This window comes from Geospiza fortis, unplaced genomic scaffold (assembly GCF_000277835.1).
Source record: "Geospiza fortis unplaced genomic scaffold, GeoFor_1.0 scaffold11, whole genome shotgun sequence".
NCBI lineage: Eukaryota > Metazoa > Chordata > Aves > Passeriformes > Thraupidae > Geospiza > Geospiza fortis.
In genome coordinates, this window is record NW_005054304.1 from 14,504,007 (window position 1) to 14,522,071 (window position 18,065).

The 18,065-nt window shown below is 37.2% G+C and overlaps 1 protein-coding gene across 3 annotated transcripts in view; it reads left to right on the plus strand.

The window, feature by feature from the left end:
* TBCK (TBC1 domain containing kinase) overlaps positions 1-18,065 on the plus strand; it is an 87,084-nt gene that overhangs the window by 50,990 nt on the left and 18,029 nt on the right. For all 3 annotated transcript variants that reach the window (XM_005418172.2, XM_031066501.1, XM_031066500.1), the window contains exon 23: positions 10,041-10,219. In XM_005418172.2, the coding sequence (XP_005418229.1) occupies positions 10,041-10,219 (179 nt within the window). The remainder of the gene's footprint in view (positions 1-10,040; positions 10,220-18,065) is intronic.

Below are 18,065 nucleotides of genomic sequence, written 5' to 3' on the forward strand. Positions count from 1 at the left end.
TGGTGTCAGACAATAGGGAAACACCAAGCCTAAACATGAGATAAAACATACTCAAACAAACCTTTTATGTTAGTTCAATAAGCTCATCTTCTGTAATTTTGGAGCAAGAGGAGGGTTCATTCTTCTAATGCTGTGCACATTAGGAAGGTTTCATTTTGCTGACTCCAGCATAGTCAGTGCTTCCAAAGAGCCTTGGTCTCAGATGGGAAGTTCATACAGACTGACTGTAGAAAAGCAGTCCAGTACAATGAGGAGCTACAGTGAAATGGTTGAAGTGGAAAACTTTGTGAGACACAGGCATGTAGCTTTAAGATGCAAGATCTGGCTGTCATCAAACCACAGGCACAAATGATTCTCCAGGGAATGGATTTTCTCTAATGTGGGAGAAATTATTATATCCTTTGCCATGCTAGTGATGTGCCAAAATGCTGCATCCCATGATGGTGGAAGCCATATGAATACTTAGAAGGATTGCATCCAGCTTATAAATGGACTAAAAGTTTAAAAATGGTGGAAATTCTGTACAAAGATTGTGTGGAGCAGTTTTGAATTATGCATTTCTGTTGACAGCAGCAAAATTAGACACATATCAGAAGGCTCTACTTTAGATATTTTTCTGACCCTGGGTAGCTACCATTTTACTTTCTGCTGTTTTCTTTCCTAAAAATCCTTTGTCTGCCCACATCTGAGGTCCATATGCTTTTATTGTACTGGAATTTCTGGTGGTTCAGCATTTAGTTAATATAGATCTGATAAGAAGAAAAATGACAGTTGGCCACCAAGTCCACTGTGAGTTTGTGGGTGTTCAGTGCCTGTTCCCATTTGTTTCACCGCTCCTCCAAAGAAAATGTAACCTTGGAGATTAAAACACCACCTTTGAAGGGATTTACAGAGATACAGTGGTTTTTCATATTCCCGTGAGCAGTAGGAAAAAGATAATACAATGTTTTGATTATTGTTTGACTTTTTTCATGCACTTTTGAAAATATTGCTTAGATTAAGGCTCTGAGGAACAGATGCTGTGACAGCTCTTCTACAAGGAAACTTTTTTAACTTCAGCTACAAAAGGTTGAGATACTGCTCTGTTGTCATTCATGGAATATGGCTCTGGAAAGTATTTTGCTGCAGAGCTAGTGAAGCTGACTTCTTTTTCAAGTTACAGTACAGCTGAAGAAAAGTAGCACTTTGGTCTCTTTCACATGATTCACATGATAATGGTGTTGTAACTGTGACAAAAATATTGATTGGAAATATCAAAAGACATCAAAATTTAAAAGGAAGTCACTTTTCCTAGTTTTCTTTTTTTGAAATATGTAGGTCAGGCTGATATTTATGGAAGCATCTATTTCTGAGCTGAGTGCTCATCTTTGCTATGTTGGATGGCTTTTTGGAGGTGCAGGTCTATTTCATGTTGCAATTCCTCAAGATTGTTGGCTTTGGGACAGAATCAGAGAGATTTGTTAGGGCACACCTGCTCAGCAAGGCTGTCTGGTAGTGTCAGACTCTGTAAGATTAATGTTGCTTTACCTGAAGCTGTGAATTCTTTAATTATTCACCTTTTCCACTCATTGTGACACAAAAAAACCAGATCTAGATTATAGATTCTACCCTCTTGAGACTAAAGAGGAATGCTGGAGTGGGCAACACACTAAGCAAAAAAATACTGAAATACTTTATTGTAGTCTGTAGTTGTCACTGGCAGAAGAAAATCAAATATATATCCCTTAGCAAAGGGCTGTCTGCCACAAGAGATGGCGCTTCATAAAAAGGGGGAAAGGTGAGTTCCTCAGCAGAACTTTCCTAGTCCATTTCTTAAAAACAGTCTGACACACAGCTTATGCCCCCTCTTTCTTGAAAGAGCCCTGATAGTGCTCTCCATAGTGAAAAGGCACTTCAGAAAATAGAATAATCCATCTGTTAGTCATGTAGGATTTTGTACACCTTTACACTGAAATAAAGTGTAAGTACAAGAAGATAGACTGTCAAACATACTAAAATTTCTAGGCATGAGCTGACAAAATTCCAGCTGCTCTTATCCGAGCTTTGTTGCTAGATGTGGTGATTTTTTTTCTTCATTACAAAGGTGTCTTGGGAAAATATTTCCTTTTTTTCCCATTGAAACTATAAGCATAGCAGCTGATTCAGGATTAGACTCATGCTTAGAAAGCAATACTGGGTACTAGACTTTTTTCCTTTTACAATTGCAGAGAATGTTGCTGACAGAGCAAGGTGCCTCATAGGGTAATTGCTTATAATTTTGTTATGATGAATATGTTTCTTTGCTTGTACAGGTATAAATGTTCTGCTCAATAATCTTTAGTTCTCTAACTGTTAATTGAGGAGAATTTCTAAATGGGCTGCACAAAAAATGCAGTATTAAAAATTCTTAAATGAAATGTACATTATCGCCACATTTCTATATGATTGTAAATATATTTGGGGAGTGTATGTCTAGCATTGTACTAGATATATACATTACTTAAATACAGATTGGAATGGCAGTGTAGGCTGAGAGGTAGAAAAACCTTTCTGTCAAAATAAGGACTTTGAAATGAGGTTAAGTGAGGTCTCAGTGCTCTTATACTTTGGGATAGCTGTCAGTTCCCTTTGATTTACTTTCACATAATATTTCACTTAAACTCTTGCCTTTATAAAGCTGCATGAGGCATTTGAGTCTTTGTCGAGATTTCTTTGTTCCTAATGTCCTATGAGTATCCTGGAGTCTAGCAGAAATCAACAGGAAGTCCAAAACTAAACATGACAACTAGAGCAGGGTTTGTACCTAAAGGTGAGACTTTGTTAATACTGCAACCTTGGAATAAATTTCAGGACTGCATTGTTAATATTGAAGGGCAAAACTTGTTCAGGAAGGGCAGGTATCCCAGCTGAGAAGAGCTCACATTGTATGTGAGCAGTGTTGCCTGCATTCTGAAAATGCTGAGAGATATCTGAGTAACCAGCAGGGGTGTATCAGGTGGCACCTCTGTCACTTCAAAAATTTAAGTGAAGACAAGCATCTGTAGGAGATAGGGGAGGTAGGCTGGACACATTGCATTTGGCTTTAGAGCAAGGCAAGGAGCTGGACAGTCTCCTGCTAGTTCTTCAGTCTTCATGCTAAAAAAAAGCATAGCACCATTCTAAGGAGACAAATCATGTAAGCAGTCATGTAAGCTGATAAACCACAAACTTGTCTGCTGGGAATGCAACCCTGAAATGACAAACTTTTATGTCTTGGATGTACTTTAATGCTTTCATGTGTAAATTCAAATGAGGGTGTTAACTTAGCTCTTTCACAGAATAAAGGAACTTTTCCCTGTGGCTTATGAATAGGTTAATTATGCTGCAAGCTTTAAATAACTTAGAAAATCTATACTGACAAGGCTGGGCTGCTGTTAATTACTTAAAGCTATTACTTAACTATGTGAAGCACTAACAGACTTGACTAGTAGTAAATAGTGGAAATTTTGGATCTCAGTAAGTTATCTTCTGCAGTGCCAAATGGTTAGAGCATTTTTTTGGAAATGAAAGCAGCTTTAAGTATGGGTACATAAGCAAGATAGTTATCCTTCCTGTTTACAGTTGCTGTATTTGTGGGAAATAACATTTCAATCCTGAATAAGATGTTGCATGCTCTAGCAGTTTGAGAGTGTTCCATGGTTCAGGATACTCATTAGGCAGATCTAAATACTCTATTTCTATTTATCTTTTACCCAGAGTTTTTCCATCATTGGTATGGGAATGCACAGGTCAAATTAGAGGCTTTCATCCTTTTCTCGTGGCAACAGGTGCTCCTTTTCAGGATTACCTGAATTTCCATCTTATTTTAAAAGCAGGAAATCTGAGTTACTTCATGTTATTTCCTTATAAATATCCTGAAGGCTAACAGGAGAGCTAATGCAAAGATCTTCTACTTATGGCTCTTGAGAGAATCATCAGCTTTGTAAGCATTTGTCCTGGTCAGAGTTTCTGACTGTAGAGTTTTTTACAGGTTTATACCTGTTACACCTGGGAAATAACTGAAGTAACTCATAGTTACCACACAGATGGAAACCTGTAACAGGATGATCTCTATTTTTGCTTGCTGAGTTCAGTATTTTGCATATTACTTCTGTGAAGCATAGATTTAGGATAAAGAAGGTGAGTTTTGCTAGTATTTCAGATTTTAAATCTGACTTGACAGATATTTAGCAAAAAATATAACAAAGAGAATATAGAAAAGCTGAAAAAGAATTATTCCTTCAAAAATTGACTGTTGTTGGATGCTGTGTTGGTGGCACCACAAGTTCATCCCCTGAGTTGATCCCTGCAATTTTATAAACCTCTCCTTTCATGCATCTTCTGGTTATTATCTACCTATGAATTAATGTTCATTTTTCTGATGAGCTGCTTTATTTCCCCCTGTGTATTTCTCAAGTTTTGCATAGTAGTGTCCCTCTGACTATTTCCATTATATACTGGGAATTCCTGTGCTTCTGTCATTGGCCAGTGTTCTACAGATGTCTTTAACATTTTGTTAGTTTGCAGAAATAGCTGCTGTTCAACAGCACTGGCACACCTCATAACAAAGTTTAAAAAGTGCTTTCTTGTCACAGCTTAGCTCCAGTCTTTATGTAATCTATTTCTGTCTTTCTCAATAAGACATAGCACGCGGCATTTGGTGACTGGCTTACAGTAAAGCTTTACTCTTTGTACAGTCACTTGGCGTTCTGTGTCTCCCCTGCTCATGTCAATCCTGACACCAGCACGTTTCCATACTGGAAGGCATTCTTTAGCAAACTTTTCCAGTGAACTGCTGAGTCAGAGGAATTTTCGCAATCACAAGTAAGAAAAGCCTCCATGTTTGCCCTTTATGCACCCTAATGTCTAGGGAATAATTCATAGTGTTTACTGTTGCTTCTCTCTACTGCTGTCCACAAAAAAAAATGAAATCACGCAACTACCCTGCAATGGATGAAATAAATAATGTAAAATAATAGTTCTGCATTGACCTTTTCATTTATAATAACCTTCTTACAGTAATAGATACAGAGATGTTGGATAGAAATGTCACTTCTCTTCCTAGATTTGTCCTTTTAAATATGCACACTCTTCGGTATGTCATCAGGAAAAAAGAGTTTATGGCCTTTCACTTCTATTTCTTCTAAGAGCAGCAATCAGGAGGTTGAACTGACTGACCTATTCAGTACCAGAGCATTCATAGCACAGAGACTTTCTGGCCTATTTATGTGGCTGTGTGGTGAAAGCTAATGTTGCCTGGCAGGGCAGTAATAAAGTATTTGTGATGGAGATGTCAAACCACACTCATAATTCTGGTCTATTCCCAAAATGCAGAAGCAGTTTATTTTGGCTGAGTTTCTTAACTGGTATCCTGTTACCCAAGGAAAAGGCTCTGGAATTGATTAACTGCACACAAAGACTTGGTCTGTGTAGATTTTCATTAGGAAAGAACCATTCATCTTATGTTTTTCTCCATTACTTGCCTTCACTTGCTGTGAACAACATATGCACACCTGGTTTTGCTGTAAAAATAAAACATTCTGTGTGCTTTTATCACAGGTGTATTGCATTTAAACTGATGCTTTTTTCAACATCTGTTTCAAGTGCAATCTACTTCTCTCCTGTATCTATAATAATAAACTTACATAACTTAAAAAGCAGCTGTGTAAGGCTGAGCTGTCCTTTTCAGTTGAGGCTGTGCATAGAGGCAGGCAGCAGCTTGGTAAGAAGTTACAGGTTAGCATGAAAATAGCAAAATTAAAAACTTAGAATAAACAGTAAGTTTAGTTCAGAAAAGGAGCAAAACATTTCAGTAGGCTTAATGTTAGGATGGGGCCATGGCAAAACCAAGATGCTGCTGTTAGATCACTTTTCTTTTCGTTCTCTACTCTTGCCTTTATCTGTTGCTGTATTATTTGCATATTTAGAAATGTCAGAGACAGCCTTTTGATGCTGAGCAATTAGCTGCTGCCATAGAATTGTTTCCTGTAAGGCTTGGTTGCTGCTTGTCTGTGAAATACTTGAGCTCTTTTGACACAGAACTCCTAAATATAATGTTTGAAAATGAAAATATTATTTTGATTCCTAAGATACTTGGGTTCCAGCTTTGACTTTTTGAAATACAGGTGCTCTGCATTTTTTCAAAAACAATTTGAAGATGTACTAAGTTTTGAAATTATAACATATTTTTATAGTATTTTTATGATATAACATATTTTTATAGTATTTTAAGTCAGGCTTAAATTTTTTGCATGCTTCATGTTTAATGACACCATGTTATTCAGCACATTTTCATTACAGATTTTCCAATTAAATAATTTGTCTTAATAAAAACAGAAGGGGCATAGTTTTTAAACGAAAATACCCCAGTGTTGGGATCTTGGAGAGCACTGAGATATTATATATACATCTCCATAAGTGAGCATGCTCTCTTCATCCTTTCTAAGTGTTACTTTCATTTGTTGCTCACACTTGGAGATTTACGCAGACCCTGCTCTCAGAAGAGTGTTCTTCTAAGTTGTTTGCAAGTGTCAAGTGCTCTGGCATTCTGCTGAGGTAGTCTCTGTTCATTTGTTCATACTCCTGTTCAAGACTCTAGGCTCTGACTTGATATGTTTATGCTTCTGACATGCCAATGGTGTGTTTGTAATAACGTGGAAGCTCTAATGTTTTCTGGCTCGTAATGCAGTGACTTGGGAGCAGGAAGAGTACAGGCAGAATTAATGCTGTGTGAATGTGAAGTCTTGGGGAGATAACAAAAAATGGACACTTCACCAGAGACTGACTCATTTGTCATATATTTGAAAGGGTATGGGAAGAAATTGGGATTGAAGTAGCTCAGCAGACCCTTACTTATTAGTCAAAAAGAGGAGAAAAGATCTTATCCAGCAAGGGTGCACCAGATTGAATTGCATTTTAGTTACTGACGGGAAGTGATTTTTCTTTAACCGAAATTGCAAACAAATGATGAAGAAGGGCTTGAAGGTTGCTCAAGTGTGAAGCCTGTTCATGCAACGTGACTAATAAATATTCTGTAAATATTTATACCAGTTTAATGTAGTCTTAAACTCCAATATCCTGAAAGTAATTGTTTTTTTCAACAGAATGTGAGTAAATTCTTTGAGTCAATTCTTTCACCACCCATAGTCTTGTCTCCCTTATGGATGCTAGATGTTGACTGTTCCCATGCATGGGCTTATGATTTGCACATTGCTGGGGGGCATTTTGTGGTTGTGGGGCTTTTTTATTGTTACTTGTGGAAACCAGAATTGCCTTGTTGTAGTTTTTATTTTGCATTACTGAGAAGCAGATGAATTAATTGACAGCCTGTGAATTTGTTTTAGGCTTTTAATTGGCAGCCTGTAAATTTGTTTTATGCTTTTGCTGACTTCCCTCACAAACTATTAAAAATTCTCTGTTGTTCTGTGGAGTTTCATTTTCAGCCATGGCCACTGTCCTCCTGAAATGCTGCTTAGAAGAAATAAAAAACCAAACATTCCAAAATCACAGAACAACAGACTCCTACAATTTTTACTTACACTCTACGTGATACGTGAGAACTGGTTATGTTTTTTACAAACACACACACAGTTGGAAGGGATCACAAGGATCATGGAGTCCATCTCCAGGCCCTGCACAGGACACCCCAAGAGTCACACTATGTGCCAGAGAGCATTGTTCAAGTGCTTCTTGAACTCTTTCAACTTTGGTGCTGTGACCACTCCCTTGGGAAGCCTGTTCCTATGGCCAAGCCTTTTTACCAGTTCTCTGAAATGGATTTCTTTTGAAATTACAGAGCTTGTTTCTAGGAAAAATATTTTGACCTGTTTCAGTGTTTAACACTGTCAGTCTCAATTTCTCCTTTGAGCTTTTTTATAGCTTTACTGCAAACAGTGTTCCTATTCCACCCCCCAGTTCTGTTTTCAATTTCAGATATATGTTGGCTATTATACCCTCTCACTGCCAAATGCTTCTCATGCTATTAATTATTGTTGTTCCAATCTTTTTCTTACTAGCTAAATTCTGCATTCATATCATTTATTATAGAAGTACTACTAATGTTTCCTTAGCTAAGAATCTCAGGAAATGGGTCTTATAACTTAAAAAAAAAAACAAAAACAAAACAAAAAAAGAAACCACAACCCCACTCTAAATGTACTACAGTCCTGAACTGAAATTCTCAACTTTTTATAAATAAAATGAGTTTTCAGAAATGTAGAAAAAAGTGCAACTGTAATGATGGTGCTTTGAGGTGTTTTCTGAGCTTGAGGAAGAATAACCAGTGGAAGGCATCTCCTCTCTTTACCTGAATTAAGAGATTGTGTGAAATTCACCAGTTGTGTGTATTTTCCTTGGGAATGATGCTGAATAACAGCCTTCTATGATAGTATAATTGAAATGAGAAATTGTTAGCCACTCTTGAGACATCGTGTAGTCCATTTATCTGTGACACCTATTATCCCAAGCTAGGGAACCTGATACTGTCAAGGAAAATTGTGATTTACTTTCACACATCCACAAAGAGGTTTTTAGAGCTAGAATTAAAATTGGGTAAGCCACAGCTCTACTCTCAGACTTTTCAGAATTTTAGAAGCACAATAGCACATAAGCATCCTGTCATCAATGGAATTAAAGCATCTGCTGCAGATTGTATCCCACCTGAACACGGAAAGCTTTTTGAATGGAAGAGTAATTGATCACATCTTCCAGATTTTAAACAGTCAGTAATCTCATCCAACTAGATTATTCTGCCCCAGGCTTCAAGTTCAGCTGCTTCTGCTCACCACCCTGCTAATGACTGAGATTTCTGGAGTAGGTCCCAGATTGATGGCAAGGCATCAAATCCGCTGATGGCAATGAGTGATTGATGGCAGGGCATCAAATCTGTTTGAGAGCTACAGATAAAGCCTGGCTACAATGCCTCTGTTTTCTTCATAGAAGCTGATGCTTTAATCTAAATTTTGACTGTTGTAATGAATCATACGAGATCTTGGTACAGACACAAAAAGTGCTGATATCCCTGCTGTTTGTCTGTCACACTAGACCGGTTGTGTCATGAAATGCAAGCTAGGATCATTTTTGCTCTTCATGAGACCACATACAGGAGGTGCAAAACTAACCAGTCCTTTTATAGTGGTAAAAGAGTAAATGGCTTTTATGTTACATCTTGTTAGACGTTATATACAAGCAGGATGCTTAGTGTTGCAAAAAATGTATTTCCAACAGGTTTGCTTTTTTTCCTTTTACATACCTGTTTCAGTGTAGCTTCCTGCTTTTTAATTCACCACATCTTATTTTAGGATGCTTCTCATTTGATAGGTGTCCGTTTTCCTTTCAAGTTGTGTAATATATCATCACAATGGCACTTTACTCTTTCAGCTGGGATGTTTCACTGGGAATGTCTGATTGGATTTGGGACTGCATTATTTGTTTGTTTAAAAAATTCTCTAAAATCTCTAAAACAATCCATTATGTTTGCCATCAAGCACAAATTAATGTTGAAAACCCCTGCTTTTCAGCAAACATAACAGGTACCTTTGTCAAAATGTCAGGCCATGCAAAATTCAGTAGATGAAAGCTTTCAATCTGGCTGTTAGTAGGATTTAACTGACAAATGAGACGCTCAGTTGATCCAAAAATCCTGATGTCTGTACACTGTATGAAGTCTACTTTTGATGAACTGCACAAATTTGCATTGAATAGTCAATAGTTTGACTTGTAAAGATTTCAAAATGCCTTACGAAAACTAGGTTTCAATTATTGTCCTGACTTTGCATTGGTTAAATTTTTGATACGCTTCCCTTAAACAAATCAAATTAATTCTTTAAAATGTCATTACTAGTTTTAGTAAAAAAACTTGGAAGTGTTTTTCTTTTTGAATGGGAAAATGCTTTTGAAATCTACATTTGCTTTGAGCAAGGGACAGAGAGACAGACAAAGGTATAGATGGGTGGATGTATATTTAGCAATGTCATAGCTGTGTTACTTGGCTTTACTGATATTTTGCTGTTGAATTTCTTGCTTTTCCTTGCAACCTCTTGCAGAGATTGACATTGAGCGTTGCGTTCGCGAGTCGATCAACCTGTTCCGCTGGACTCCCAAGAGCGCCACGTTCAGGCAGTTTGCGCAGCCCGCGCGCCCGCCCGCCGACGGCAGCGGCACCAGGAGCTCTGCCCTGGCCTGCTTCTCTGCAGACTACCAGGAGGCTCCTCGCAGTGACCTCGTAAGCAGCCTGGCAATGGGAGTGGGGAGCATTGTCCACATTATTCAGATTGTGTGTTTCTCCTGCCTCTCCCAACTCCTGCTCCTTCAGTTCTCTTACAGCAACACACCAATGTCCACAGCTTGCCTGCAGAGCTACAAGCAGGCTTTATCACAGGAGAAAAGCAGTAAAAAGAGCAGTGAGCCAGTGAGAATAGGTAACTGGAAGGTGATGCAGGCAGCTCTGGCTGCTTTTTCCATCTTGGCATGTCAGGTAAAGGATATGCCACAAGTTACTCTGAGAGTTTAGTTCGTGAGTTATGCCTGGTTTTATCTTGACAAAGAGTAACTAGTAGCTAAGAGAATGTCTGCATTAAATAGATACCCAGTTTAGCAAAATTATTTTTCTCCTCTCTCTCTAGTAGAATTTAGTGGCTGTTTCTCTTGACAGTTGCATTATCTGAATACTGGTGGTTTGAAATTATTCCTTTCCTTCCTCTCAACAGTATAAATCTAGCTAGTCTCTTAAAAATTAAATTTTATTTTGCTGGGGTTTTTCTCCTTCCACATTCTCCAACAATCATTTAATTCATGAGCATTCCAATAATCTAGGAAATATATATATACCTGCTATGTCTATTTGGTGACTTGCATTAGGTTTTAGTCTTTCCATTTGTTTTTCCTAACTACTAGGAAACTAAAAAGTGTTGTTGTCATTCAAGTGAATCTTTACTTTTTAGTCCTTAAACTGGAGCTTGATATTCAGTCATTTTCTTAGTTTTTACTTTAGTTTTTATTTTATCTCTGTTGTAATTTCTGGAAGCCTTAGCTAAAAATCCAGGACTGCAAGTGCAGGCAGACATGCAAATGAAGAACAAAAGGAAACTTGAAAGATCTTACAGGATTTAAGAAACAATAGGTGGATCTAGAAAGGCAATGGGAAATAATAATGAAATTCCAGAGGAATACTTGTGTTGTCATCCAGGAATTGTAGCCAGCACAACTGCTGCTGTGCTCCTCTGGGGATATGTAGAGAGGCTTTCTGAAGGAGCCAAGGACTGCACTTTCATAGACTAATTCAGATAGAACTTCCTAAGGTCATCTGGTACAAATTCCTACAAAAAATGTGTCCAACACTGAATTCAGGTGGGGTTGCCCAGGGCTTTGATCTGTCAGGTCAATGTAACTTCCAAGGAAAGTATTCAGTCTCTCTTGGCAGTCTGATCAGATGTCTGACAGTGCTACCAGTGAAAATGACTTTGTGTATATGCTAGTTTTTCTGAATGTTATGGCAAAAGAATAAAAAAACTAGTCGTCTGATTTCTAAGTATTTTCTTGTGCCTTTATGTGTAAAAGCAAGAGTCAAAGCATTTGGATATAGCAAAGAGGGAGATGGGAGAAAGCAGCCCTGGTCTACTGAAATGAGCAGTAAAAAGATTTGTATTTGTAACAGAGAGAAAAATCCTTATTTCAAATCAAGCAAGTTTCTTTCAGTATTCTCTCATTTTCTGAGAAATGTTTTGGATGGTTTTTCCTGATAGTGTTTTTGTTTTCATACCAGAATTTGTATTTGTTTATAAAGCCAGTAATTAGGATCATCCATCCCACAAGTTCCAAGAAATTAAGCAAATGTTTTTGGTATGTTAAAAAGTAGATAAATAAATACTAGAACTTCTACTGACTTCTCTTTAATTTCTAGCTCTGTCTGTCTAACAGCAAAGACCTCTTCATTTACTGCAGTGCAGCTGAAGGTTTAACATCCTTTGAAGCACAAGTACACTGGATCTTTCGGTTACTGCTGTATTTTGGTTTTTTAGCTCATCATATGAAAGAGACCTGAACAGATTCAGAAATCTATACCAAAATATGTGAGCAAAGAGGAAACTAATCTTTTGGACACAAGAAAGACTATTCATATCTTAGATTATAGTCTGTAAATTTATTGTTTGCTCTCATGTGCTGTATTTTTGTGTGTCAGATTTTGAGACAGATACATGCAAGTCCAGTATGTTATGATTCAGTCAGGGGCCATAAATCAGACTTGGAAAGTCCTGTGTAACATGAGTCCATAATGAGCTACCTCTCACTTGTGACTGTACCTTTGGATGTCTTCATAAAATAACACTTCTCAGGGATTAGAGCAATATTGATAAAAACTAAATTGAAATTATTGGTGAAATACACTATTTACACACAAAGGTAGTGTGGTTTGTTTTTGTTAGGGTTTTTTTCAACCTTAATCCTAGAATTATCTCTTTCTTCAAACATGTCCTCTACTGGTGTTTGCTGCCATGTGGAAACTTCTTATCTACTTGAAAGTGGTGAAATCTGAGTTCAGCCTTTAGTACACACAGCATCCTTTAATGGATTTTCTAAAACACCATTGTGTCCTTGCTCTGCAGTTTAGCTCTTAAAAAATAACTTTTCTGTTTCCTTACCTATTTAGTTGGTGATTCTTTGGACAAGGACTTTACACTACATTTCTATCTCCAGTTTTATATTTGTGGGTCACCTCTGTATTTGAAAGTGGGTAGGGTACAAAATAATTCTTTGTGAAGAAAGTTGTGGGTTTGCTTCTGAAGGTAATCTATGACTTCTTGAAACATTAAATGTTTAGTGTTTTTAATTATAAATACCAGCTGTCTCTTACCTCTCTATTTGTATTTTTTTTCTATGCTGCTTCAGTTTGTTTCTTAAGTGCTTTTTATTGGCAACTCAAATATTTGTGTGTATCTGTATGTAACTGTGCTTTGGTTAATAATAACAGGAGAAGTATTTCCCCTCTGGGTGTGCATTTTTCTCCCTAAATCAGCAGTCAGTAAAACAAAACTGCTTTTTATCACGAGCATTGCTTACTTTTTATTTTAGTGACATCTATTTGCAACTTTGTAAATAGGCTTGGGTGCTCTCTTTTTTCCTCCTGGACTTGTTGTTGCTTAATCTTTTACTCTTTCAGCCAGTAAGCATATTTCTACTGAGATAAAATCTCAAGGAGGAAATAGTTTCAGAGAGAATGAATGTGCATCTTAAGTGGGGTTGCACTGTTTATTTTTAGAAAGATAAATCGCCAAAAATAACAACAGAAAAACTCTTTAAATTCTGAATTTACATTAAATACTGAATTTACATTACAATCTACTCAATTTTGTATCTGTAACTTTTCTTTACCAGTACATGGTTGATGTTTTTTTCTTCTTACTCTTCCTGAAACTTGCTTTCATACCCTGGAAACTCCTGAAGTATTTTTCCTGAATGTGCAGGGGACACAGAGAGAAATGACACTGTAATATAAAAAATTTCTGCTGTATCTGTGTCTCCATTATTATAGATATGGTAGACATACACTCTCTCCAACTACTTCCATAATTCTTGTGTGTGAATAAACAAATAGCTGTTTAATTAGGCATAAGCCCATCACATTCTGACAAATACTTCAGCAATTGTTGCAAACTTCAAAATGTTCTCTGTTTATTAGTTAGCTTTTCAAGGTTTTTTTCCTACTCATAAGCCAGGCAGGCTTGGTTGTGCAGACTAAATTATTTAAAGGAAGCCTTATTTAGCACCTTGTCTATTCTGACTCTTTTAAAAAAATCTGTATTTATTTTCTATAGTTTTAAGGCTTTTTCTCATAGAAGATGAGGCATTAAATTACCAGAGTGAATAAAATACAAAATATAAGGCTCAGGAAATAATTTATGTTAAATGGTAATTCAGAAGTTTCAAATTAATGTTATGGGTGTTTATTTTAAGTTGTAATACAAATTTCAATTATTGAAGTTGAATGTAAACTCATTGAAACAAATGTACTGCTTAGTTGAGGCAGAATTAAAGGAATATGTTTGTAATGATCTAGACACTATTTATGTGAGACTGCAATAGTTTGTGAGACACTCTAGATCATACTTAAGGATTGTAAGCTTGTTTTGCACAGACTTGGTTTTAGGGTCTCTCTGGGATGTGTTCATCTGCTTTGAATGTAAATGGGGCAGTTGGAGCAACCAGAGCACTCTCTGCTGCAGCCTTAGGCTCAAGTTCTGGATTCACTGATTGTCCAGTAGTCCTTCCTCATAAGCTTTTGTGATTATACCCACTTTGAAGTTGAAAGCTGGGTGCATTTGACCTTTTAGACCTCCCACAATTGGGATTCCATGACTGATTAACAAATGTGCAGAAGGGGAAAGGGTAATTTTACCAGTAAAATTAATTATTTTTAAAAAAATCTAGCTGGTTCTTTCTCTCTGCATCTTGTAGGAATGTTCTTTATAATTTTTTTCCCAATTTGGAAATTGTTTTAAAATCAGATTCTAGGAGAATATTAGGAAATAATTACACATCTCCATGGTTTAGTAATTTTTCAGGCTCTAGTGGTCCTGATTTGAAATCTGGCTGGCTGACTGAAGACACAGTTGTTATTTTGTTGTTTTCATGTATTTTACAACTGACTCTGTTTATCTTTGAGAGGGAGAGCTATAGTGGAAATAAGTTATTTTGGCAACCAAAGCCAAACTCAAGCTTCCTGAGTGACAGTTTTATTTCATACCTTGTTAAGCAATCCGTATTTTATTTTTAAAAAATAGTGGCCTGCATCTAAAACGGGGAAAATGAAAGAGCAGTGCAGTGTTTATGTAAATTTACTTTAGGAGAGAAGTAACAGTCAGAATAACCCACTGAGAGTGTTAGAATATGCTTTAGGGCCAGAACAGATCTAAATAGCTTAATGCTTCATTCAGCTTCTGATAAGCACAATTAGATACTGCAGTGAGGAATTGTCCACTTGGTGTTACATTTTTTATTTGTGTGCTTGTAGCACTAGAAGCAATGGAGTTTGGGAGAAATTTTTGAAGTCAAGTTTTGGAGGAGAAGTAGACTGAAGGATCCTAATGGTTTGTCTCCCACGTGCCCAGGTACACAGCTATAGCTCCCTCTTGCCACTCACAGCAACTCTAATTCCAGCTTGGAGCAACTCCTGTGTGTGCCATACACTGCTGCTGTGAAAGTTAGGTCTTAGATGTGTAACTGTGTTATTAACACAAATTTCATGATGTGGGGAAGAGGTGTATTATGTCAGCCTCAGGTGCCTTTTCCCTCTACTCCTGAGTTTTCTGTCCTACCCTATTCATTTTCTCAACACATGTCTCTATAGGAGCCTGCCTTAAGCTAATCTTGAATTTAGGATTCCTCGCATTCCTTCCTTAGTGCACCTCAGGCCAGGCTAGGTGCTGTATGTTTTCTCAGTTGAGTCAGGATGCAGTGTCATCATGATCTAACTTTATTAGGAAGTGCAATTGGAGGATAGAAAAGGCTTTCTGGATGCAACTCTCTTGCCTGTGGGATGGTGTCAACACCATCTTAATCTACTAGTAAAGTGTTCCAGCTCTGTACATATTTTTACACTTCTGACATTATTAGGAGTGGAAAATCTGATTATCAAATGTGTGTGACAGCATAACTAGGAGAAAGAATCCATACTGGTTGTAAAGCTGAGCCTAAAACCAAGGTTTAGTCATGGAGCCCATCCTGCAAATGTGAATGAATACATTTTAGGCTTATGGGAACAAATGTTTCTGCTGATGATGATTTTAATATAGCTCAACAAAGCTTGGGCCCAGGTCTCTAAAATGGGTGGAATGGTGCAGAAATCCAAGGTTTATGTGAAAAGCACATACAGCTTACACAGTAACTGTCTGGCTAATCATACTGTCAAATTTTTTGTCAATTACTCAAAATCAGTACTCTTCTTAATAGTCACCAGTTAAGGGAGAGCCTGAACAGCATGTTTTGACAGGCTTCACAGTGGTAAATGACTGCAAATGTCCTAGAGCCATGCTGCCATTGGTAATGCCAGTTCAGAAAACAGGAATGTGAATAAACAGCAACTACAAATGAAAGAAGGTAGATTGTCTACATCCAAGGTCTCTGACCAAGTGAGATATGCGATCACATTATGAAGGAAGCTCCTCTAGCAGTTGCAGTTTGGATTGAGATGTGTTACTAAACTCTGGTAGTTGTTGGTATATTTTTTAAAGAGGTCAGGGGAATCTCTGACTGTTTCCTAAAGACACTGTAATAATTTTTCTCAAATCAAAGGAATAAATTTCTTGTCAAGGACAGAACATCTGTCCAAAAGGCAAAAAAAGAGGCACTGATGGAAAGCATTCAAGGCTGGCAAGATCATTCTTGCTCCTGCTTTTACTTCAAGTTTTATTGCGCATTAAGGTATCCTGTGAGTATTTTCAGGCATAGCTGGATTATGTCTCAGCTTTGCCTTTTGAAATGGTTCCATGCAGTGGTGAGCAGCTTTTACCTTTCTTATCATATCAGGGGCAATAACTGAGTTTGCAGCATGTCTGCCCTGCTGCATGCAGGGGAATATTGTGTCTTTCAGCCCTGCTGACTCAGTTCATTCACTCAGTTACCTTATTCCATTGAGATGACCTTTCCTTGTGTTTCCTTAATAATGAGCTGGGTTGGCAAGCAGAGCTCACTTCCATTTTTTGTAGACTTGAGATTGTGTAGAGAACACTGGCACTCAAGTATTGAAATATTGTAGAAAAGAATTCTTAAAATCTGGAATTTTGGTTGTTCCTCCTTTATAAACAGTCACAATTGAACATCAAAAAACACTGAAACCTTTTTGTATGACCCTTTGCTAGTAATTGTAATAAAAATGGTGGGGAGGGCAAGTGGAGAGCATAAACCACTATCTTACAAGCTTTTCTAAATTGTTTTCATAGTCTTATTTCTGTGTACGTGCATACACTGATTTGAGAAATATGTTTGAAAAATATGGAGTGACATTTTCATAAAACATATTCCTTCATGAGGGACCTTGATAGTTTGAATAGAGTATTTTGCTTGAACCCCAGATTTTAATTATTCTGACTTCCAGGCTGAACTTCCTAGTATATTAAATAAACTGCACTAAGTTTTGTCAGCTTCAAAGACAAAGGGGAGAAACCCTGCATCTACTCAGATAAAGCTATCCTTTCCATGGATAGAAAGTTCCTTTATAGCTTCTGTGTTTATCAGATGGGACTGATAAATTCAGGTTCAAAAGCTATCCTTTCCATGGATAGAAAGTTCCTTTATAGCTTCTGTGTTTATCAGATGGGACTGTTAAATTCAGATTCAGCAGAACTAAAGATCCTTGGCTATTTTCTCAAAGAAATGTGTATATCTTCATTTAATAGCCATGATGAAATGCCTGTAAGCGATTACAGGCTAATGGGAAAAGAGATAGGAGCTGTGATTGTACCAGCCTCGTGTTCTGGAGTGCTTTAATCTTTCTGAAACTTGGCTTCCAAATTGAGAATGGTTAAGCAGCTTTAATTCCTAATATTAAAAAAAATTAAGTTCTTAATTCCTATTTCTTCTTATTAAGAGCAGTAAATGCATATGGATTAGCAATTCCCAGGCCTATTTGAAAATTAATGGGGTGAGAAGAGTAAGTACTTTGAAAATAAAGAATGTAGGGTGTTGTGTCAGAGAAACTTCTGGGCAACAAGGAGACTTCAGCTTAGGTACTCTTTCTGCTATTGCCATCCTGCTGATTTAAACAGTCTTCCCTGACAAACAGTTGCTTATAGCTGAAGAGTCTAAAGCAAGATTCATGCTTGTAGTTAGAATATGCTAAAATAAGTTTCTCTTTGCAGAAAAACAGATAAAGCCACTTAAGTAGTAAGCTCAGTATGCTAGCACGCTTGTGCATACGTGGAAGTGTGAAAATGTGGGTGCCTTTCTGATAATTTTTCTGTTTGCTAAGTAATGACAGCAAGTATATGAGCATGCTCTGTATACACAATGGCTGAAAGACAAGTTTATAACTGGACCTTTAACTACCTTCTGGCTCTGTGCTTCAAGTGGAGCTT